This window comes from Centruroides vittatus, unplaced genomic scaffold, assembly GCF_030686945.1.
Source record: "Centruroides vittatus isolate TY-2023 unplaced genomic scaffold, ASM3068694v2 scaffold_3315, whole genome shotgun sequence".
NCBI lineage: Eukaryota > Metazoa > Arthropoda > Arachnida > Scorpiones > Buthidae > Centruroides > Centruroides vittatus.
In genome coordinates, this window is record NW_027122703.1 from 4,103,905 (window position 1) to 4,127,810 (window position 23,906).

General features: G+C 27.3%; 2 protein-coding genes across 5 annotated transcripts in view; one reads left to right on the forward strand and one right to left on the reverse strand.

Annotated features, from left to right (window-relative positions):
• On the forward strand, window positions 1-15,758 carry Hacd1 (3-hydroxyacyl-CoA dehydratase 1). 3 transcript variants are annotated; one of them, XM_067286344.1, is made up of 9 exons: window positions 1-275; window positions 419-694; window positions 833-974; window positions 6,081-6,198; window positions 7,316-7,423; window positions 9,750-9,871; window positions 11,080-11,119; window positions 13,269-13,407; window positions 14,796-15,758. In XM_067286344.1, the coding sequence occupies exons 3-9, from the start codon at window positions 898-900 to the stop codon at window positions 14,864-14,866; spliced, it is 675 nt and encodes a 224-aa protein (XP_067142445.1). In that variant the 5' UTR covers window positions 1-275; window positions 419-694; window positions 833-897; the 3' UTR covers window positions 14,867-15,758. The 3 variants fall into 3 exon arrangements, with proteins under 3 accessions (XP_067142445.1, XP_067142444.1, XP_067142443.1); XM_067286343.1 differs by having other exon boundaries at window positions 419-678; XM_067286342.1 differs by lacking the exons at window positions 1-275; window positions 419-694 and having other exon boundaries at window positions 701-974.
• The window catches only part of LOC136988474 (uncharacterized), a 26,994-nt gene continuing 18,582 nt past the window's right edge, over window positions 15,495-23,906 (reverse strand). For both annotated transcript variants that reach the window (XM_067286336.1, XM_067286335.1), the window contains exons 9-12: window positions 19,914-20,052; window positions 18,449-18,531; window positions 17,569-17,665; window positions 15,495-15,712 (exon numbers count right to left, since the gene is read on the reverse strand). In XM_067286336.1, the coding sequence (XP_067142437.1) occupies window positions 15,557-15,712; window positions 17,569-17,665; window positions 18,449-18,531; window positions 19,914-20,052 (475 nt within the window). In that variant the 3' untranslated portion in view covers window positions 15,495-15,556. The remainder of the gene's footprint in view (window positions 15,713-17,568; window positions 17,666-18,448; window positions 18,532-19,913; window positions 20,053-23,906) is intronic.

Below are 23,906 nucleotides of genomic sequence, written 5' to 3' on the forward strand. Positions count from 1 at the left end.
TTGCAGTTGTTTTGGAATGCTCCCGTACTGAAGTTACTTTTGTCAAATGGTGCCGTTTAAAACACAACGTTGTTTTCTTTTTAATATTAAAGAGCTTCAAAGATAAATAACTCGCCCTCGCTTGACCTCTGGCAGATAGCCGAACGACTAAGATGTTCAGGTCTCTCGTTCGTGTGGCACATGGGAACGAATCCGATCGGGTCGAAAAAATTTCCCCGTCGCCGTGTAGAATGTAGGGAAAAAGAATTTCCCCGTCGCCGACTTCGCTACCATAGGTAACATTAACCTATTTAAACTTACAAGTAGTTGTTAGTATTCAAGAGTAACTTGTTAGTATTCAAGAAGTTTTTCATTTCGAAAGTGAAAAGCGCGTTGTATTTACTCTGCTTTTTTACAATTTGATTTTATATTATTTCAGAAGCGATTTTAACGCAAGAAGCAATTAAATTTACAAAATAAAAATTTTGAGAGAATAAATAAAATCTATTCTTCCCAAATAACATTACGATAAAGCAGTCTAATTTGTATTAATTCCAACTAAAATAATTCGTAATATAATTAGAATATAAAGGTTAATATTAACGTCTACATTCTAATTGTGAAGTATACGAAGGTTGGTCAAAAATGCCATCGAATGACCTTGTTCGCGAAATCAGTCTGACAAGTATTCAATATGAGGTAATGTAAACACGAGGTGACCCGAAGCTATATTAATGCATTTTTTCTAACAAATATAGCTTGTGCATTTCCTTGAACTAATGCGGTTCGATTTTTTTTCCTCTGCAAACGTCATCATATACGTCATTATATAAATCACGATCGTGATATATAGCGAGCAGTATAAAGAAGCGTAGAGCCGGTGTATACGTTTGTTTCTTGTAGAAAACTACAAATACTATGGGTAATCCGGAAAAAAAAGAAAACTCAGCTGGAGATATTTACCTATTCGGTTACAATGCTTTTCAAACAATAGGGTATGTAATCTACGACTTTTTTATTATCCATTTCTTTAATACAGCAAAGCTTTCAATTACTGTTTAAAGGGCATTAAATTAATGCTAAATTATTGTTTTGAATGAAAACTTTGCAAAAAGTATACAAAAGAATCTAAAGGTTTAAAAATATTGATTATTAAAATATTTCAAAACACTAGTTATGAAAAAAATAGCATTCATAATTAATATTTTGAAACTAATTTTTTTATTAACAAATAATGTAAATGTATTTTATTTTTTAAGTTCGCGTGACTAATATAATGAATTGAATTTATTTTAATATCAAGGAAAAGGTGAGAAAGTCAAGGTCGATAAGACCTTACCTCAAAGAAATGAAATCTAAGAAATATAAGTGGGAAATTTTATATTTCACGTCGAAGTTATTTTTGTGGTGAAAATTTCTTAGGCTCGTTAGTATTAATTTCGAATGACTCTGAATAATAATAAATTAATTTGATCGTTATTATCGCAACCGTTTTTGAGGGAATTATATAAAAATTAAAGTTTATTTTAATTCTAGGTTTTCCCATTTAGTTATATATTTGCATTATTTACAGCTTCATTTTCCTCATTCTGTACATTAAAAGAAATATTTTTTCAGTTTTTATTTTGTCTAAATTCATTTTACTTTTCACTCAAGTAACAATTGATTCTGTTTTTATTTGACAGCATTTTTCTTATTTTAAATGTTTTAATTGAGACGAAATTAAAACATCTGAAAAAGAAAAATACCGTGTGATTGAAATTACAAATTCAGAAGATTAAAATAATTTTTTTAAGATAAATTTTTACTAATTTATTTAATTTTATTTGAAAAATCTATTGTAACTTCTTGTAAAGGGAACACAATAAACGACTTCTAATAACACTGTAGTGCGTAACAAAGAGACACAGACTAAAACCTTTTACGGTGTTGTATACGAAGGGAACGTATTAACCTTATAAATTTATTATGTATGTTTTAGAAAAATAATTAATTTTATGACAAATTACATATTGAATGCTTATAATTGATATTTTAATACAGTGAAGCAAAAATAATAAAAAAATTAAAATAATTAGTTTAATTAGTTACTTAATAATTTAATTTTTGAAAATATCTAGTCAAATTACACTGAGTAATCTATTTCTATGTACGAGACTGTGTCCTGAATCTTCTAATTAGAATGTCTTGATGACAAATTTAATAGACAATGTACTAAATTGAGATCTATTGTAAAATCCAGACATAATTTGCTTTGTGGTACTGTGAAAGAAAATTTCATAATACTCAATTCCATCTTGGTTATTTTTAAATTTCCAGCTATTTTGTCAGGAACTGCTTTTAATGACTTTAATCATCAATGTCCAAAAGAACTTCTGAAAGAATTTAAAATTTGTATGGAGAATGAATGAAAGCATACAGATAATTTATAAGCAGTATGCAGGGAAGTTTTTGTGGCTTCTCTGTAGAGTAGATTGATGTATTTAATGAAGGTCTTCAATGACTTTTAATAGACTGATAAATAATTGATTAGTAAGCTAGTTTTGATTTATATATGTTAACATTTTCAATAATATAGAGATTATTTTACAGATAATTATCTGGACAAATATTAACATAAATTTTCAATGATCCAGGCAGAATCATATTTCTGTTAACTGTGATCTATACATATCTTATTAAATTATATAACTGAGATGATGACGAGAATAAGAATTATTTTTAAAAAGTATTAAAAATAAATCATTACAAAAAAATCAAAATAATAAATGCTAAAACACACATTGTAAATATTGTATATAGATATTTAAATTTAGTTATTGTTCTATGCTTGGCTATGCTATGAGACTTTTTCAATGGTAACTTCTTTTCATAAGAGGTTTGCATTGAAAAATCTTGTTGCTTCTGTAACTTCATTCACTTAATTTATATTTCATTATTAAGTGATCCTGATGGTTGCATTCAGCAGACTCAACTGTTATGGAACAGTTGAGTATTATTCTGCTGAATGCCTTCCATAGTAGTAGTACTTTCAAACATGCTGATTGTTTTCGTGTCATTTACAGTAGTAACCATAAGCTGATTGTTATGTACCAACTACTTACTAAGGTCAGTTGAAATGGTTAAGTCTGACAAATGCAGCCATTAACGTTATAAATTACATTAAATAAGCTATACTCATTCAGTTATTAAAACATAAATTTACTATATCCTAGCCTTTTTAAAGAATCTAAAGAAACAAACTCTTATTCATTATCTAAAATTAATGCATCTTATTATTTAAAGTATAATATCAATAACAAAAGTTATATAATATTTATTTTCTATAGATTTTTAGATGTAATTTTAGAAAGAAAAAAAATTCTTTCTAAAATTCTATCTATATTTAAATTCTTTTTAAATTCTAACTTACATATATATATATATATAAATTTCATTAAATCTATATTTTTACATTTTTTTTTTTCTTTCTTGCGAACACACAATGCAGTGACAGTAGATTTAAAACACTGGGCAAATTTTCATCTTTTATTCGGTTGGAACGCTTTTTACATCGCGTGTTTCGGGCCGATGCCCCTCTTCAGCCAACTTTTGTCTTTTCTTGGTATCCATTATCTTGATGTTGAACCATGTTCTTCTCTCAAATGATGATATTCGCCGTTTCTATATTAATAATTTAATTTTATCTTGAGGAAACAGTGTTTTATGTTTTCTTTCTTGCGAAGACACAATGCAGTGACATGTAGTCTGTACATGTTACAAATACATGTGTACAAACAGCGAAAGCTTAGGAGCAGCAGGCCCAAAACACGCGATGTAAAAAGCGTTCCAACCGAATAAAGGATGAAAATTTGCCCAGTGTTTTAAATCTACTGTCACTGCATTGTGTCTTCGCAAGAAAGAAAACATAAAACACGGTTTCCTCAAGATAAAACTATATTTTTACAATTTAATTATTTAAAATTGTGTGTAATACACACAGATAAAATTTAAAAATTAAATATATTTATCTCTTCCCAGGCAATAAGTTTCCTTAAGGAAACAAAATAATGATTTATTGGTTAATTGGTTCTAATAAATGTCTTTTAGGCTATTTTTTTAATACTGGTTTTTTAAAGCTGATAATAAACCAAAGTTCATTTTAACTTCATGTTTTAATTTATTTTTTTCTGTTTAGTGTTGAAAATTAAAATATGATTTTAAAAAAATGTTATAAGAAAACTAAAATAACAAAATATCAAATCATATGATAATTTATAAAATGTACCATCACTATAAAATTAGTATTAAGAAATACATTAGAAAACACATTTATGCCAACCAGTTTCTAATAATTGTACAACTTTCTTATAAATTTACAACAACACCTGTGCATTTGCCAAGAGAATTTTTTATTAACAAATGTTTTCAGCATATCCCATAGGCCATCATTGGGTTTTAACTCTATTTTTAGAAAATATTCCATAAATAGAACATTACTTCAAAAGTTAAAATTTAAATGGAGTCTAAATACAAATTTAAAGTTAAGTGAATTAAATAAGTAAATTATGAAAAATATAGGAAATAAAAATATATGAAAAGTAAAATTAAACTTAAGAAATATATAAGGTAAAAAAGTACCTTAAGAAGTATATAAGGTATAAAAATACAAATAAAAATGAAATTAAGAAAAATATAAAATAAAAACTATGAAAGTATAACATGAAAGCCAAATATGATTATAGGGGGACACATAGTTCAGGAGTTTTTGTCCTCATCTTTTATCAGTGATGTATTTTCAAGCTGAAGGTAATATGTTTGCATCCCACATGTTTAGGCACTGCTCTTTGATCTTGATTTTGTATATATCTATTTTTTCCATATCCATAGCGATGGTTGGAGAATGAACCTTTTTAATAATTGTTTAATTCTGAACTAACCTTTCTTTAAACCATTCTGTTACGAGGTGTTGATGTCACCGTCCCCGAGGCATTTCTAACGGTCCTTCTTTCAGTTTATTTGTGTTTCTTAAGTCCCTCCGATTATTGTGTTGCTTTTATTGACTAGTCAATAAAAGCAACACAATAAACTTAAACAATGGCATGGAGATAGATGTAGTGTGGGAGGAAATGGGAGGGACTTAAGAAACACAAATAAACTGAAAGAAGGACTGTTAGAAATACCTCGGGGGGACGGTGACATCAACACCTCGTAACAGAATGGTTTAAAAAAAGGTTAGTTCAGAATAATATTAACAATAATACAATTTGAAATAATCTCTTGTAATAATTTGTGTTAAATTAATCTAAATAATTGTAATAATTCCTTATGACTAGTACAAAAAAACTGTAATAATCTTTTATAACTTGTATAAAAAAACCCAACTACAATAATCAATGTAACAAATGTGTTCTCTACCAATTGTAGAAATGTAACACCTGATGAGGGGCACAAAATAGACGGAAAAGATTGCACCCGAAATGCATAGTGGAATAAAGAATGATGAGAATAAAACCCAATAGTCTTTGTCTCTGATAAAATATGGTACAGACAAAATAACAACAGTTAAACTAACTGCAAAGTTAAATCAATTAATTTTTTTTTGAAAAAAGAAAATTTTTTTAAGGGAAATTGATACTTAAACAATATATAAAAAAACTGCACCATTAATATCTAATACTTTTTAATAATGTTTGCTTCATCCCACTTTATAACAGATCCTTCCACCTGTGACGTTGCTGTTAAAATTGTATTACTTTGTCCTTTTTCTACATTGTACTTGTGTTCCTCGATGCAACTCAAGGAACACATGTTGTAGTAAGTTTGTAATTTATCTCTGGACTGTGTTTCAATAACTTTTTATATAAGATTTAAAAAAATAAAAGAAAACTGTATATAGTTAATATGATATGGTTCTTCATTTTTAAATGAGAGAGATATTGTTTTGATAATATAAAAATAAAATTTATGATTTTCCGTATACTTTCACAATATATTTTAACTTCCCTGTTTACAATTTTCCTTTTAAGGAAATATTGAATTGAATTATATATATATAATATAAAATTCTTGAAAATATATTATTTGTTAAAAATTGTTGATATCATTTTGAATTCTATTAGATGGACCTATATTTTTATCAAAGTTATATTGTATGCACTTGCAAATGGAACATATTATGGAATGTGGGATGAAATCAGTACAGCTATCAAGATATTTCAAACTCTTGGTTACATTGAGGTAAGAATTAAAACATGTAAAAATGTTTGTATATTAAAAGAGGATGTTTTTATTTGAAAAGAAAATATAATTATTAAACAATAAAACTTTTCATTTGTTTCAATCATGGATATTATCATTTAATGCTATATATTTTTAGGACATGCTAATTCTGATAAGTTAAAATTTGCTTATTGTAATCAGAAGTTTGATTATATAGGATGTATCAAAACTCATGGTACAAACATTAGGGGATGATAGAACACAACTAGACAAGCACAAATCATACCACAATGCATGTTTTGAATTCAAGCAGTGAAATGCTAGAGAACGTAGTGTTTTCACCGATATATGGTAGTCACTATATCAACAGTGTGAAGCCTGCGTCAGTGTTGATGGCTACACTTTTGAGCAATTACTGTAATAAAATATTTACCTTAAATTCATCGGTTTTCTTTCATTCTTTCTCTGTAGTTCGTTTATCATTTCTTGACACAGCAAGTACTTCCCTCTAGTGCTTCACTGCTTGAGTTCCAATCATGCATTGTGGGGTGATTTGTGCCTGTCTAGTTGTGCTCTATCACTCCTAAGATTTGTACCATGAGTTTTGACACACCCTGTATATATTATCTTCAGGTAGGTAGGAAATTTTAATTGTTTATTTTTGAGGTATTAGCCTCAACATGAGGATGGTAACATGCAATCATCATTAGTGTTAGTGCGTAATCATTTTAATTTTCATTTCCTCATAGTACAGTAATTTAAATTACTGGCATTTCTTACTTCAATTATAAATCAGCTGTCGTTAAAGACAGTTTTGCAAAAACCAGTAGACAAACAACACTGGATAAATGACTAGTAATTAATAATAATAAATAAATTTTTTCAAGTTTATGCATTTTTTTTATTTTAACATGTCCTTTTTAATGTCGATCAATAAAAACAGTTCCATTAATTGCAATTTGATTTACAACTGACTGATTAATGTTATTTAGTAAGTTGTTATCAGTATACACAAGTCCCAAAGTGATTACAATATGCAAATTCTATTATATATAAGCTTCACTTGCAGTTTTTTTTTTTTTTTGGTAATATGAATAAATGTATTTCTTAAAAAAATTTTTAATTTTTATAACAGGTTGCACATTGTATTCTAAAATTAGTACGAAGTTCTCCTATAATAACTTTTCTGCAAATAACTTCAAGAGTTATGGTAGTTTGGGGAATCGTAACATCTGTTCCTGAGGTAAAGCAATTAATATTTAATTTAAAATATTTAATAATAATTTAAAGCATCTTATATGAATAAATCTTTTAATCAATTTTTCTATATATTTAATCCTGTTATTTATAACTTTTGCATTGAAATTATCGAATATTTTTATGTAATTTAATTTGAAACATGATATGATGGTAAGTGATTTAAATTTTCTTTCTATATATTTCTTTCATTATAATTTTTCTTTATAATGCAAAGAAACTTAAATAACTTTTAGCACTTCATTACATTAGTTTATATTTTCAGTAATTTATAGCTGTGATAATTTAAGAAATTTTAATAATTAATATATAACAAGATTCATATTTTAGTTATATCATATATTCATTTAGACAAACAAAGCTAAGATATGAAATAACATTGATTTGATCCAAGTGAAATGAATCCATAATCTTTTGGAAATATGTCAGATATTTTAAGCTATAAAACATACTTTTATAATCTAAAAATACTCTCAATTCTGGAAAAAATTTTAACTATTTCAAGTATCTATTAAACAATTTATTGAAGGAAGTATAATGTTTATACAGTATTTATGTGTACTGTACATGCTGTTTGTGTATGTATATGTGTGTGACAATGTCAACAGCACTAACTATGTCAGGTCTGACACCACCTGTGACTTCTGGCTCACAGGAATCTTTCAATAAATGTGTAAGCGGCTATGTATGAGGGAACTGATGGGTAAGGGATGGAAGAAGTTGAGAGACAGAGAACCAGAAGTAATGTATTCTAAACTGGTTAACAACTAAATAACAAACATTTAGTTTGCTAAATCTTACCCTAAAAACAAATAGAAATAAAGGGAGAGTCTAAAATCTCTATAAGTACCTATCTTACAGAGAGAAGAGTGTACAGTTGATTAAGCATGTTTATAAATACTTGGATCCTTTGAAGTTTGTCAGTTGCTGGCTGGCTTAGGCTTCTGAGAGGGAGAAGTGTGTCTCAATTCTACTGAAGAGTCTTGAGTCCAGGTAGTAATATCATATGAACACATGAAACAAAGCCTTTAATTACCAGTAACAAATTAATGAAAACTCCAAACGTTTTCGGCCTTCACCAAGGCCTGCTCTGCATCAGGTTTTTTAATGAATTCCAGCACTGTATTTTTGTGGATTGATTGGCATGTCTCATAACCAGGGGAGACCAGCAATGCCAGTTAAACTACAACTAAAACATAAAATTAATCAGATCTAACAAAACTAACTGTTAAATAAATGTTAAAGAAAACATTCTTCCAAGCAAAATAAAATAATAATATAATTTTGACTTAAAACCAGGAACAGAGTTTTCATTTACAGGATAATAAAATAATTAATGGCTAAATACTACTACTACTACTACTTGACAGTAGTAGTAGTAGTAGTATTTAGCCATTAATTAGTAGTATTAATTAATTAGTAGTATTAGTAGTAATAAGTAGTAGTATTTAGTTAGTGTGGGCTGCACTGACAATCTACCTGCAACCTTAAAAATAACAGTTTCCTCTCAAATTTCACACAAAGTGGATGTTAGTAGTTGTAAGTTGAGATAATTTATAGCCAGTTTTTGAAATTTGATGTTTATTTTTGCATTTTTGGATCCAATTACAATAAAATGAATATAAGAAAAGCACTTTTGGCATTCAATATTTTACATTGTTAGAAAAAAACCAAGTGCAGAAATTAAACATATAATCATAGTTTTTGATGTAATGCTGAGTTTCACAGTTTTAGAATAAAAACTTATTTGTTTTGTGATGTAACTTGTTTTTTTTATCATATGCCCTCTAGAGAGGGATGTGTAACCTCACTTAAACTGGCATGCCAGTTTTTACCATAAGGAAATATCTGATTTCATGGTACCCCAATACTTGGACAATCCACAAAAATATGGCAATATTGTAGTAATATTTAGGATCTCAATCACAAATATTCATATATATGTGGGTTTCCTTAAAAACCCGTGCTGATGCGACCATTACTCAACCTTATATCTATCTCTAAGAAGTGTGCTTCTCTTTGATTGTGTTGTTTGAGGTTGAGAAATAATCCATATGGACTCCTGGTGCCATAAAATTATATTAAAATGATTAATACTGTACAATTATAATATGTCGTATATGAGCATTTTGTTATATTTATTGGAAATTTTATAAAGTAATTTTTTAAAAATTATTTCTGATTTTTTTTCAATAAAAGTAATAAGCTTTCTTTTTAACATTAAATTAAAAGGATTCATAATTATTTTAAAATAAGTAGATAAATTAAAATTTTATTTAAAATGTTTTTATAATTTAATTTTATTAATGCAGGTTGCAAATACAATTGGTATTCCTCTATTACTGGTAGCTTGGTGTATGGCTGAAATAATAAGATATTCATATTATGCGACCACTATTTTAAATTGTTGTCCATACATTTTAGTTTGGTGTCGGTAAGTTATTTTTAAACTTATTGTAATTAAAATATCTCCAGTTTCACGTAAAAATAACAATTTTAAAAGTTAAATTTTAAATAAGATATGATATATTAATCAATTATTTTAAAATCCAATAACAAATCCAGTTAGATCCAAACAATCCATACTTTTCCAGCAGAGGGTTTATTCAGTGAACAAACATTTTTGGATTATTTTATAACTATGTCTCTATTTATCAAAATGATTTTGGAGAGGCACTATTTTTGATATTTTAAGTAAATCTGTTTAACAATAATTAAAGGAATATTAATATTTTAAAAGAAATTCATTACAAACATAGATAAAACAATTAGACCCTTAAAATTTACTAAGAAAAACTGTACCTCAAATCATTTTTTAAAATTTTTAGTAATTTTTCTCCTGTCTGCAGAACAGAAGGGAATGCACGCTGAAGCTGCATTGGACAGGATTGAAACCTCTAACAATGACATCAATTTTCTGAAAAGGCCATAACTGGAGATGGGTATACAGTTATGACCCTGCAACAAAAGCTGTCTTTGCAATAAAAATCGCCCTAACTCCATGTCCAAAAAATGCATAGCAAAGTTAGAGCAATATCAAGGCCGTGTTGACTATCATCATCAATTACAGCAGTGTCATCCACCACAAGTATGCACTTCCAGGCAGACTGAGAGATGCAGTAAGAAGAAAACTGCAGGATCTGTAGGCAATGGCAGCTTCATCACCACAATATTTCTATTTATTCTTCATATCTCATGCAGTGCCATCTTACAGTCCATGTTTAGTTCCAAGCAATTTCTACCTTTTCCCAAAACTTAAAATTACTATTGAAAGGGAGAGATTTCAGACTAGGAAAAATTAAGGCAAATGGATCAAGGCAGCTGATGGCAATTCCAAAAGAAGACTTTGCGCACTGTTTTTTTTTTTCCAGTATCCCTTCCACTTTTGAAATGTGTGAAGTTGAAAAGGGAGTACACTTTGAGAGGGGACTAAAATGTCTATGTCCCAGATGGTGTATTTTCATAAAAAAGTAAGGCCAAATATTTTTAGGATAGACCTCATATGCTTGTAAAATGAAACAAACATATTAAACATTACTTTAGCTTATTGTTTGAAATTGTACTTTATATGATTTTTTAAATATTTCAAATTTATAATAAATTTATTTAAAAAAATAAACAAACTTATTTTAACTTTTTCAGATATACATTTTTCTTTGTATTATATCCTTTAGGAGTTACTGTAAGTATACTTGTTCATTTTAATTTTAATAATATAGAAATCTGAATTCAAGTTACAAAATGGAAATTGTTTTTATAAATATATAAAATATTTACTTAAAAATAAACACAAGAAATATTTGGACAAGAAAAATTAAATTGATTTTTTATAATTAAAATTACTGGTTGTTTGTAACAAATTTATTAATCAATATTATCAGGAACATTAATTACATCAAATAAGGCAGGAAGTTATGTGAAATAATTGTGATGTAATTTCCATACTGTTTGTAATTTTAAAAAATCTTTATATTATTTAATATAAAAATGATTTTTAAAGGAAGTTCTCAGCTAAGGACACATTATAAGTTTTGGGTTTGGATGTTTATATTTGTAAAATCTTATAATATAGAATAAAAAAGTTAATACAGAAGGTTCTCACAGCTTTTGGACATAACATGTTTCTAAAAATATGTATGAGAGTCAAACAATAATATTGCATGTTATGAAGGGTTATAACAAGTTCATTGACAAAACAGTAGAAAGTAAATTGTGCATAAAGAAGGAGAAGAATTGCACAGTTAAGCTAGGATTGTGTTTTGAATATCTTCCCATAGAGCTAAAAAGAAAAACTATATAAAATCTTATTTATAGAGAGAGAGGTTTTTAATTAGTTAGAAAGTTATATTATACATACATTATTTAAAATAGTTTTAGAAAGTAGCTATCGTGCAGGTGATGTATCTCAAAACCTTTATTTGTTATCTAAAAAATACATAAGTACATATTTGGGATATAAAAAGTGAGTTTTAAGGTTTCAAAGTATTGTATATGACACGAGCAAGTTCTGCAAAAACCAAATTTTCAAAAGTTAAGGATTAAATTTACTATAATTCATAAAAACAAATTCCATTTTAAACTTATATTTGTATGAATTATTTGCTTAGATATTATAAAAATACAAAACTTAAAACTTGATTAAAATAGTGTCGACTGTATTAATGGCTTTGTAATTTAAGTTTTGCAAAGAAAAATCTACAGATCATAGTATCTACTGATTTGTGAGTACCATAATTTTGTGCAGCTAACTGCAGAAAATTGCTAGAACAGAAATAAAATCTTTATATAACCTGCACCTCTAGAGTAATTGTTGAAAGCATGATACTATTGGTATGCAATTTAGAAAATACCTCTTCAAACATTAAAATGTTTTTTCTGTTTCACTTCTATTAGAATTCATTGTAGATATATATATAAACAACCAAGCCTAAATAATTTATTTATAATAACTTAATCATATTAAATGCTAGGCTTTTTTATCTTCAAATGGCTGAAAAGTAAGAGATTCACAAAAATTAATCTGAAAACAAATTGCACTTTTACAATGAAATACATAGTGAATTATTATTATTTCTATGCATTATAACTTTAAGGCCAAAACTGCATAATACTTGTTAAGATCAATTGGTTAATGTCAACCCTTAGACATTCCCACAGAGTCACACATAGAATCTATTGTTGATCTCTGAAATGATGACATTATATACAGAGTGGAGGAATTTACTGGAAATCTATCAGCTGTCAAGATAAAAATGCAAGTAGGATTATCTAATAATAATAATAATTATAGCATGGATTGATGCACAGAAAATGAACAGGAGAGAACTAAAAGCAAGGTGTGCCTATAGGTTGATGGTTTCAGGAAAAATTGATTACAGTAATAGATGAATATCTGTAGATTATAAAGGATCGTTCACACTTAAAGACACTCTTGGTCACTTTAGACAAAGAAAAAGCCATTTGAGCTCATAATTGCATGTTTAAAATCGGAAGCTATCCAACGTCATTGCAGCTGCACTCACTCTCAAATTGACTTTCAAACACAGATAACCCATAATTCTACGCACAAAATTATGGTATTATCCATTAGTATGTTACATTCATAACATATATTACTTATTGACATAACATTTGTAATCAGATATGTTAGAACTTCATATGAAAAGGAAGAAATTCAACATTTATCAATAAATTTTAATAATTTTTTAAAGATAACATATATTTTTTTACAATAATGAAGAATTTGTAATAGACTATATGTAAAATCATTAAATATTATTATTTTTAGGATATCAATAAATTAGTAATTATATAAATTTTTCTTCTTTCAGGGTGAACTTTTATCCATGTACAATTCATTACCATACATAAAGCAAAGAAATCTATACTCCATTCTTATGCCCAACAAAGCTAATTTTAGCTTTCATTATTATTATATTGTAATAGCTTCTATGTTAGTTTATATTCCTGGTAAGATGTTATTTTTGTTTTAATCTTTCTATATTATTCTAATCTATATTAAAAATTTATTTAAAAAAAAAATATATCTGCATTTAAAGGTTTTTGTATATTTATCATAAAATTCAAAGAATAGTGTATTTTTTTTTCTGTTAAATTACTAAGAAAATATATAATTTAATTTGAAAGCATTAAGATTTTATAATATTTTAAAAACATTCATTATAAATAATGTTATTTACAAAAATTTATTCTTTAAAATCAATATAATAAATTGTGATAAACCTTTGGAAATTTTTAATTCATTAAACAACCACTCACCACACCGGGATATAGTAACCGATGTATTCTGAACCTATTATGGTGTGTAGATGACGAAAACAAACATTTTTGAACTCCTTCTGAGTCCTTCATCAGGTTTTTTAACAATTCCTTTATGGTTTTTCATTTTAGAATAAATTTCAAACTCTATATTTGAAATTATTACAACCATGTGGTTGTAATAATTTTTGAACTTATATTTGAACTCTTGTTCGAATTTTATTCCAAAACAAAAACCATTGAGGAATCGTTAAAAAACCTGACAAAGGACTCAGAAGGAGTTTGAAAACGTTAGTTTTTGTTTGCTTTCGTCATCTACACACCGTAATTGGTTCAGAATACATCAGTTTTTAATTCATTCTTATACAAGTAATTTTGGTGAGAGAAACGAGGGAGGATATTTAATCCAGAAAAGGTAATATATCAAATTTAAAAAATGGAAAATAAGAATTTTTCTTTTTTAAAGTCAAATTTCTGAATTTGGAAAGATAAAATGTAAAAATTTAAATCAGCTATAGTTCATATATCAATGATGAAGCTAGATGAATAAATTAAAAAAATTTTGAGCTATTTTAAATGTTTAATGGAATTGGAAAAAAATAATCATATAAAATTAGAAAATTTACTTATTTATGAAACCAATAAAATGTTTTGTGGTTGATTACACCTATAACACTATACTTATGGAAGTCAAAATCATGTATAAACACAGTGTTTATGGCACGGTTGACACAAACACTGTTTTTTTTCCATAAGTATAGTGTTAGTGTAGTCTAACCACAAAATACCAAATGACCATTCATTTATAATTAGCAATTAGGGCATTCATGGAAATTGGCTCTGCTCCGCTCGTGCGGAAGTTGAAGTCCATGAATGGAAGTTTGGCACACGAGCAGGAGCTGTGTGCCAAACTTCCATTCATGCCATGTTTTAGTGACTAATGTATGTAAGGAACTTTCTTACATATTCAAATTTCTCTATTCAAAAAATTAATTTTAATTTTAGACATAATATATATTAATATTATGGATTATTTACAATAAAAATCAAATTTATATATTCCTTGTTTTGTTTTCTAGGTTTTCCACATTTATATTTGTATATGATCAGTCAGAGATCAAAGGTATTAAAGGGAGCAAAGAAACATTAAGATTTTGAAAAGAAGCTAAAATTTTGTCTTTATAAAATTAATATTTCATGCAAAACATTTTTATTAAATCATACAAACAAACCAAGATGTAGAAAATAAAATAAAAGTATTATTTTTTCAGGTTAATGCTTATTATTATTGTTGAATTTTAAAAATATGAATGATTTAAAATTAAGAAATATAAACTTTCTAAATTTATTCTCATTCATTTTGTTCAAAGATATGTATAATAAACTGTAGCATAATTAATTAATTAATGCTTAAAAAGTTATTCTGAAAACTGATAAATTATCAATACTACTGTTTCTATTTCCATCTTTTTATGTATTTATTCCCATGTTTGTGAAATATAAACATGAAACCAAATTTTCATTCACTACATTTAATATGTGTAGTTTTTATATCAATGTTATGTTATCCGTAAATAAAGTTGCAGAGTCTCCTTTTTATTTCTCTTCCATCTTATGATAAACTACAATTTCAAAATCATTTATTGTCAAAATTAATAATGGATTGTATGTAGTAATATATTAATATAACAATTGTGCTTTAAATGGTACATTTCATTATAATAATAATAATTGTAATTTTCCAATAGTACTTATGTACAGTACATGTAGAAAAATAATTAAAATAATAATTTTATTTTTCTTTTATATTAATAAAATTAAGAAAAATTTACAAAATATATTATTTTTTTCTCCAACCTAGAATCAGCTTTTTTACAGATTCTATTATGATCCAAGGTTCTTTGAAAGTAATATCATGATCAGCATCAGCAACTGAAATATGATTGCATCCGTTATGAAGATTTCCAATTAAATGATGCTGAGATTTTTCCCAAGCCTAAAAATAGATTAGCAAGATTAAATTAAAAATTCTATAAATGTTATATTTGTTGACTCAATATTCTAATTATTCAAGAAAATTTCAAACATGTACAGTTTTAACAGTTAAGTTCTGCAGTCAACTGATTAACTCAATACTACAAATATTATATGAGATCAGTGTCAAACAATTGTGTAAGCTATCTGATTTCATATCATTTTCAGATATAATAGACTTCTGTATAAATATTGTTTAGATATTGCTTTATACATTTGAATTGCAAATGACAATCATGTTAGTTTAATATGATCTTACTAATAAGTTAAAATTTACTGATCTGGAAAATTTTTTAGATATTTGAGATCTAAAATTAAACTGAGTAAATAGAAAACTCTTGCAAACAGAGATCAAGAGAGAATTAAAGAACAATTTTAATCCTTCATGCTTAGCAAAATTTTGGCTGGAAGTAATTCCTATGTTTACAGATAAAATGCAACAGAACAAATTGAAAATATCCACAACACTAGCAAACCTACATTTTATCTGCAAAGCTGATACTTCAGTTAGTGCATTGTTTAGCCAAACATCTACAAACAATAGCTGAGTTATCAGAGGCATCCAAAGATTGATGCTTCTATTTTAACTTCCTGTTATAAATAATATGGCTAAATAAATAATTCAAATTATGTAATATTTTTATAAACTTAGGAGGCCATCATCTTAAATTTAATAGTGAGTTTGAGGCCGAAGTTTTAAACGCAAAAACGTGTACGTCGGACATTCAGCGCCACTTTCCTGTAAGCATATAAGTTTGACAATGGCGTTTGGAATGTCGAGCATGATTCAATGGTGTTTCCAAACACCATCATCACCATCTAAGCCGAAGTTTGATGATGGTTGGAAACCCATGAATCTGCGCATGTCCATGCAGGAAGAGTGGCGCTGAACGTCCAACGTACACGTTTTCGCGTTTAAAACTTTGGCCTCAACCTCGCTAATGATTAGAAAGATATAAATTAGAATATTCTGGAAGAAAAGATTGATCCAGAATAGGACTCAAACCTAAAACTGCTTGTTATGCAGATGCAGTGCCAATTATGCTATCTGGACCTCCATCTGATCTTTTTTTTCAGATTAATTAATTTAGAAGAGATGGCATAGTGAGTGACTTATTTGGCTAACTGGAGAAAATATAAGTATAAATCTTTAACAAGGTAGTATATAGACTGCTACTTCTACTTTAATCCCTTTCATATGGTAAATTGTGCAAATCTAGATTCTACATAGGTGACTATCTATGAGGCATTCAATTCATTATATTCAAATTTAAATATTGTAATCATGTTCCATCTAGAATGAGCCAATGTTAAAAATTTAGTAACAACGTTCGAACAATATTCTTTTGCCATTCGCCTGATGATGATTTTGAAAAGGTCAAAAGTACTTGCAAAAACATTTCTTTTTGTCATTAAACATGAATAATGTTGAAAAGACAGTGTTCTCAGTGTTAATTTATTTAGTAGTAGTACTGAACTCAGTGGACTTTATCCAGAGGTTAATTTATTTCATGAACATTCAATGTGAAAGAAAAAAATTCTTTATTTTAATAAAATGATCTGAAAAGAACTAACATATAGAACTATTCAGAATTATTGAAAAATTATATAAACTCAATTATATGAATTTTTGTGTTATATATCCATTTAACTAGAAAATGTCACAAACAGAGTGAAGTTTTTCTCTTCTAAGAATTAATTAAAATTTACATGTAATTTTAAATTTATACAACTGAAGTTAAATTTTCAAGCATTTTTATTATGTTTATGAATTTGTATTTTATAAATAAAATATAATCACTATTGAATATTACTTACTTTATTCAAATCAGGTTGCAATGTTTTATCATAAAATTTTCCATTTATAACAGTCACTGATACATTTACTGGAAATGGCTTTAATTTCCATATTGTCCTGAAATAAATTTCCAGAATAAAGACAAATATTAAAATTATAATAATATTATACATATATTTATATGTCAAAACCAACTTGTTTGTTCATTGTTTTTCTATTCTATAAATATTAATGAAAAACATCCAAGAATGAAAAAAAGTCTATTGTAGAGACTGTTCTCTCTATTGGAAGTATGATATTCAAACACATCAAATTAAAAATTTCTTATTTTTCAAAGATTTGAAAATGAGATATTTCAAATTAGGTTTATTTTAATATATTTCAGATGTATTTAAATTTAGCTATAACCCTAAGCAGTTAATCATGGCACCGGCAGGGGACAACTCCTATACCCATGGCCTAAGTACAATTCCACCATGGCCCTCAGCCAGCTAATGTTTTACCCAGAAAGATTTAAATACATCTGGAGCAAAGGATTGATTGGGGTCCAGGTGGTGCAATTGGCAAGGGCACTGCATGGCAAGCAGAGGCTGTGGGTTCAAACCCCACCCCAAGTCAGTTCTTTTCTTATGGATGGTTCTAAATTATTTAATAAATTATTAAAATTAAAAATTATTAATTTAGTTAAAAGATGGCACCTAATGTGTACCTCTAGTAGCAAATTGTATTAATTATTAATTAAATTAGTGGAATTATAGCCTGATTATTTAGGCGATTGTTTGGTGATGTTTCTATTTCGTGTTTTATACAAATCTTTATATATTTATAAATATACTCAAATCCTTTCTTGCTTTATAAAATCTTGTTTAAAATTTAATATAATAATTAATTATAACTTACTTCATTTGAGAAAAACTGTAATTCATGAAATAATGTTCATCTAAAGCAGCTCCCAAATGATGTGGATTACACAGGAAATGTTTCTTAAATATAAAAAAAAAAAAGATTCATAATAAACTACACAAAAACCTTTTGAATTAGCAGATCAAAATACTGTATCCAGATATATAAACAATGTTTTAATCATTTGAGGATGTACAGATACACCCAACATACAGCAGTTCCTCTTGGATGTTAGCTTCAGACCATAAGGGTTTTTATTTTGTCTAGAACAAGGGAGTAATGTATCTGCACACTTTTTGCACATTCTTCTCACTTTTAATCATGGTCAATTTCTGTAGAAAACCAGGGTACACACTGTTATTTATGCTTAATGCCTTCCAAAATCCCATGCAGTTTAGACTAATGGCTTTTAGGACATTAATACAAAGACCCCATATGCACTGTACCACTTTTGTAGACAAACTACAGGAGATTTGACATTCAAGTCAAGGTAAGCAGAAATCTTGGCTATAAACCTAATTTGGTAAAACAGTTGTGTAAAAAAATACAAAAGTTGAGCTGAGAATTCAAATATTGATCACTATAGCTCCAAGAATGATGTAAATTACAAGGTTGTCAATATAGCATTCACATTCAGACTGCATAGTGGAAAATTAGAGTACAAACACAAAAATGTTGTATAGAAGAAATCTCAACATCTACAAGATCCTCAGAAACAATAAGCATAGAGTGGATCCTACAAGAATGCCAACTCACTGATATCAGAGACAATCAAACATGAGTATATTGGTGCAACAGCATACTATTGATATTAAGCAGGCTTAAAGAGCATCATTGCTTTCCAAAAGATTGCCTTCCATGACTTTGGCATTATATGCTATGTATGATGTATCTATAAGATGGGAGATACAAGAAAAATCAAATCATAAGAATGAGACATAGTCTGAAATAATTGGAAGTTAAGAAGACTGGGAGAACTTCAAGTGGTAAACTTCAAAGATGAAGATGGGATGGAGATCCTTGTATTGAAATCCCTACAGGAGTCTAAATTAGGAATGTGGGAGATAGCTGATTATATAATTTAGTTTGACAACAATTTTTACAACGATTATTTTATTTATATCTGTTGTAGAGCTGTTTACAATAGAAAAATGTTTTAACCACCACAATGTTGAGAATAAATCATAACATTGAATTTATATTTAAAATACTGTCCTAATTATATTTATTCTTTTTCAATATTCTGTTGGTTTAAATATATTCTCTTTTATAAACAGCCTGATGTTGACCTTTTAAAAGGGCCAAAAACATTTGTGTTGGTTTATATTAAAGTATTTTTATCTGCTGATTCAAAAGACAATTTTTATGTGATTTATTATTGGTTTAATCAGTTTAGATTTAGAATGTTAAACAATTCATAATCCTATTCCTAGCTTTTTATTATTAAAAATACAAAGATTACCTGTCTGATGATAATATCTTCTACAATATGTTCTCCTTTAATAGGAACATCCATAAATCCTAATAATAAACCCATTCTGGAAATTCCAGCAAAAGCAGACAACTGAAGTTTTAATATAGAAGAAATTAAGTCTGAATACCTAAAATTAAATAAAATTTCAATTTATTCTATTGTGTTAACAGTATTGATTGATACATTATATTTTTGTTTATTTTTTATAGATAAATTTTATATTACTAATGTTATTTATTTAAATCTCTTATCCACTACAAAAATACATCAAAATCTATCTAAAAAGTATTTATCATAGATTTGAAACATAATTAAATCATTTCATAATATAAATGCTTTAATATTTAAGCAACTGAGACATCCTACTTTTGCTTTATGAAAAAAATAGAATGTCTAATTTGCACTTGCAGCTGCAATATCCCAGGAGCAATTTTCAAAAAGTTATAAAAAAATAAAAACTTTAACATTCTAGATTACAGGCAGTAAGATTTTAAAAAAATATTCCTCATAGTGTTAGTTTACCCATAATGGAAGTGACCAGTTAACAAAGAAAATTCCAGCAAATTCAGGTCAAACCATGAAAAATCCTGACCAGTACTCAAAGTCAGATCCCTCAGAATGGAAGACTGACATATTTAATATTTCAAACATCAGTAACTAACTTTACATATAACATGAAAAACCCATTCTCATTTATATTCATTCCTATTGATTTCCAAAATAGAATTTATATTATGGTGAACATATAAAATAAAACATCTTACATTCATTTCAATAAGTTAATGAACTTTTCAGTGTGAGAAGATGTATGAAAATATGCATATAGCTTTATAAAGATTGCTACATGTCTGTGCTTAAGTATTGTTTTCAGATCACTGATAAATATTTATTTAATTATTAAATACCAAAACAACTAATAATTGTATTATGACTATCTACAATAAGATCATGTGTGTGGTGAATATAACAGAAATTTTTGCACTGTATATTACTTTAAGTATGTACTAAAGTTCACTATCACTGTTCTATATATTTATATTTACATTGTTAAAGCTAACAATTAATTTAAACTAGTTTTTTCAATGGGGACAAAAATATATTTCTTTGGGAATGAAAATTAATGTCAGGTGTGAAGAATCTCATATCAGACAAAAGAGAGAATATAAGTAAGGGTTCAACTATGCAGACATGAGTATAGAGCGAGTGAGAGGTTGCGAGTGATTTAATTTTCACAAAGGAAAACCATGCACAAGCAAGAAGCGAGAAATAATACTGGCAAGAGCAAATTTCTGTTTCTCGCACATATCTGACAGGTTTTGATACTTATCGCGTCTAGCCTTTTCTCACCACATATTCTCACTCGCTCAGAAAATTTGTTCGCTTGCATCTGCATAGTCGCACCCTAAGACTATCAGATAAAAGATGAACATATATTGTTTATATATATAATAAAAAGGTAAGTAAAACCTTAATTTCAAATATCATGTACAAGTAAGTATAAAATATGATTTAGTTTTTAAATTTTGTTAGGAAATAGTAAGAAATAATAATGCTTCCTAAATGACTACGTGTTATTTAGGGAGCAATTTTTCAGGAAAAGTAAAGAAAAGCTGATATAAGCAGACAGATAATTATGGAATAAATACAAAAATAATGGACATTCTTGATTTACTACAAAAGACTTTTTCAGATGTAATATTCCATTAAAAAAATATATGTTCAGTGACAAATAAGCTGTAAGAAATCTTTTAGTAATAATAATTGTAAATTTCATTACATTAAAATTTGTGTGATCTTACTCAGAAAAAGCTCCTAAAGACTATTTAATCTGTACAATGATTATTTTTTCTCCCATTTAGATATACTATAAATTCTTCTTTTCTTATGTTTTTTAGTTAATAAAAATATATACACACCTATTGCTTTTTTTATGCAATTTTGAAATAACACAGTTAACCAAAGAAAACATGGAAAAAACAGTTTATTTGAACATTTTAAAATTTAACTTTTTGTTAAAATTGTGTTACTGTTTAAAATATTTACTCTGTTAGTTGAAAGATTGATTTTATTACATAAAATTTCATGTTTCTAAATCAACAGTTTGTTTATCTTTTTTAAGCACAATACAGTATTATTTGCATATCAAAGAATACAGTATGTTGATTTTATGTTTCCTATGCTATCTTATGTTTACATACAAATAATGTTAATGATAAATGATGTTAGAATAAAAAAAAACGTGCATTTTTCTTTTGTAAATTGCTTATTTTTTGTTCCATTGAAGTTGAATACATACATCCTATAGAAAAATGCTTGTTATGCATTTTTCTACAAAATATATGTACTGTACTTTTTACATAGAATCCTTTGGAATGTATCCACCATGCAAAAAAAGGGATAGGTGTAAAAGTATTTTAAATATGGTTTGTCAGACTTTTTCATTCATGTATTAAAAATCTTTCACAAATTCCTTTGTTAAGCTACAACATACAATACAATTCGCGTTTTTCATGAACTATAGAGGGTGCTGCATTTTTACAAAATGGCTACTTTATCTGGGTCGCTTGTAACTAGTAATGTAAAATTAATAATATATTACTGTCTGATATAATGATATATGCTGCTTGTAGCTGTTTATCGAGAAATTTTATAGAAGGAGAATAATTATTGCTAGCAGGACATGTCATTATGTGGTATCAAAACAAATGAGCGAGATCGTTCTATACGTATTTATGCCCTTTGTGTTAAAAAACATCAGCTTTGACATTGTCCTATCAGGGCCGGATTTACAAGTAAAAAGCTAAGTTGTTGCTTAGGGCCTCAACTTTCAAGGAGCCTCAAACATTTCTACAAAAAAAAAAAAAATTGAAGTCAAATTTTGTAATAAACATTTTTTTACAAACCAACAAAATATAGTTTACTTTTTATTTTGTGTAATATTTCATTAATTTTTTTTCTAAGAATTAACATAAGATCTTTTTAAAAAAAATTTGATAAAACCGATTTAAAAAAAAGATTTTTTAATGGAATGGGTATAAAAATTTAATTAAATTCAGTTATAAAACAGAATACTAGTAAAACCTCACATCTTTTTCTTCCAATATCTGTATTAAATCAGAGACATAGTCTGATTTAACTCTTTTCTTTTTATGATTGACTTCTAAAATTGTCAAGGGTTGGTAAGGGGCCTTACAGAGGTCATCTTAGGGCCACAAAATACTTAAATCCGGCCCTGTGTCTCTCACAAAATTACCAACATTTTAAACATAAAAAATCCTTTAAAATTGATGGCATAACTTGTTCATGTAAAGCTGGACAATTGGGAAACTGCCAATTCTTAACAGTCTAATCCACTATTTCAGAATTCAGAGAAGTTCATAAATATAACCGACTGATTTCTGAATAATCATCTGTTTTTCATGTGGGAATAGATGAAAACTTATATTAGACTCTCATAAGGCTTTGAAATTGTAATTTGGAATGCAACAGAAAGCTTTGCTTTTCCTATGAAAAATGCAAATTGCCTGATAGATTGTTTTAGAATATTAATTTGGAAACTGCTTTACAACTTTTATAATTTAAAAAGTTTGGAGCTGAAAAAGACAAAAAATTGCTCAAAGCAGTTGTTTTTCATACAATATGAAAACAAACTTAGGAAAAAATAGTTAAAAATTAGTGTAATGTAGTTTCTTTAATTTTTTCTTCTATCTTATTTTATTTTATTATTTTTTAAAGTAACAAAACTATAAATTATATAATTAAACCATCATTCACAAATAATATAAATTATTTGAACATAGAAATCTCCGATTCATCTAGCATAGAGAATATTATTGAAGATCTTCTCGTAGACTGCATTTCTTAATAACTATACACACTCAGAACACCTTGTGAAATTGCAGCCGAATTTATTACTAGATTCGAATGTTTTCGATCATATTTAATGACCTTTATCAAGAATAATCGAAAAATGAATTCTTA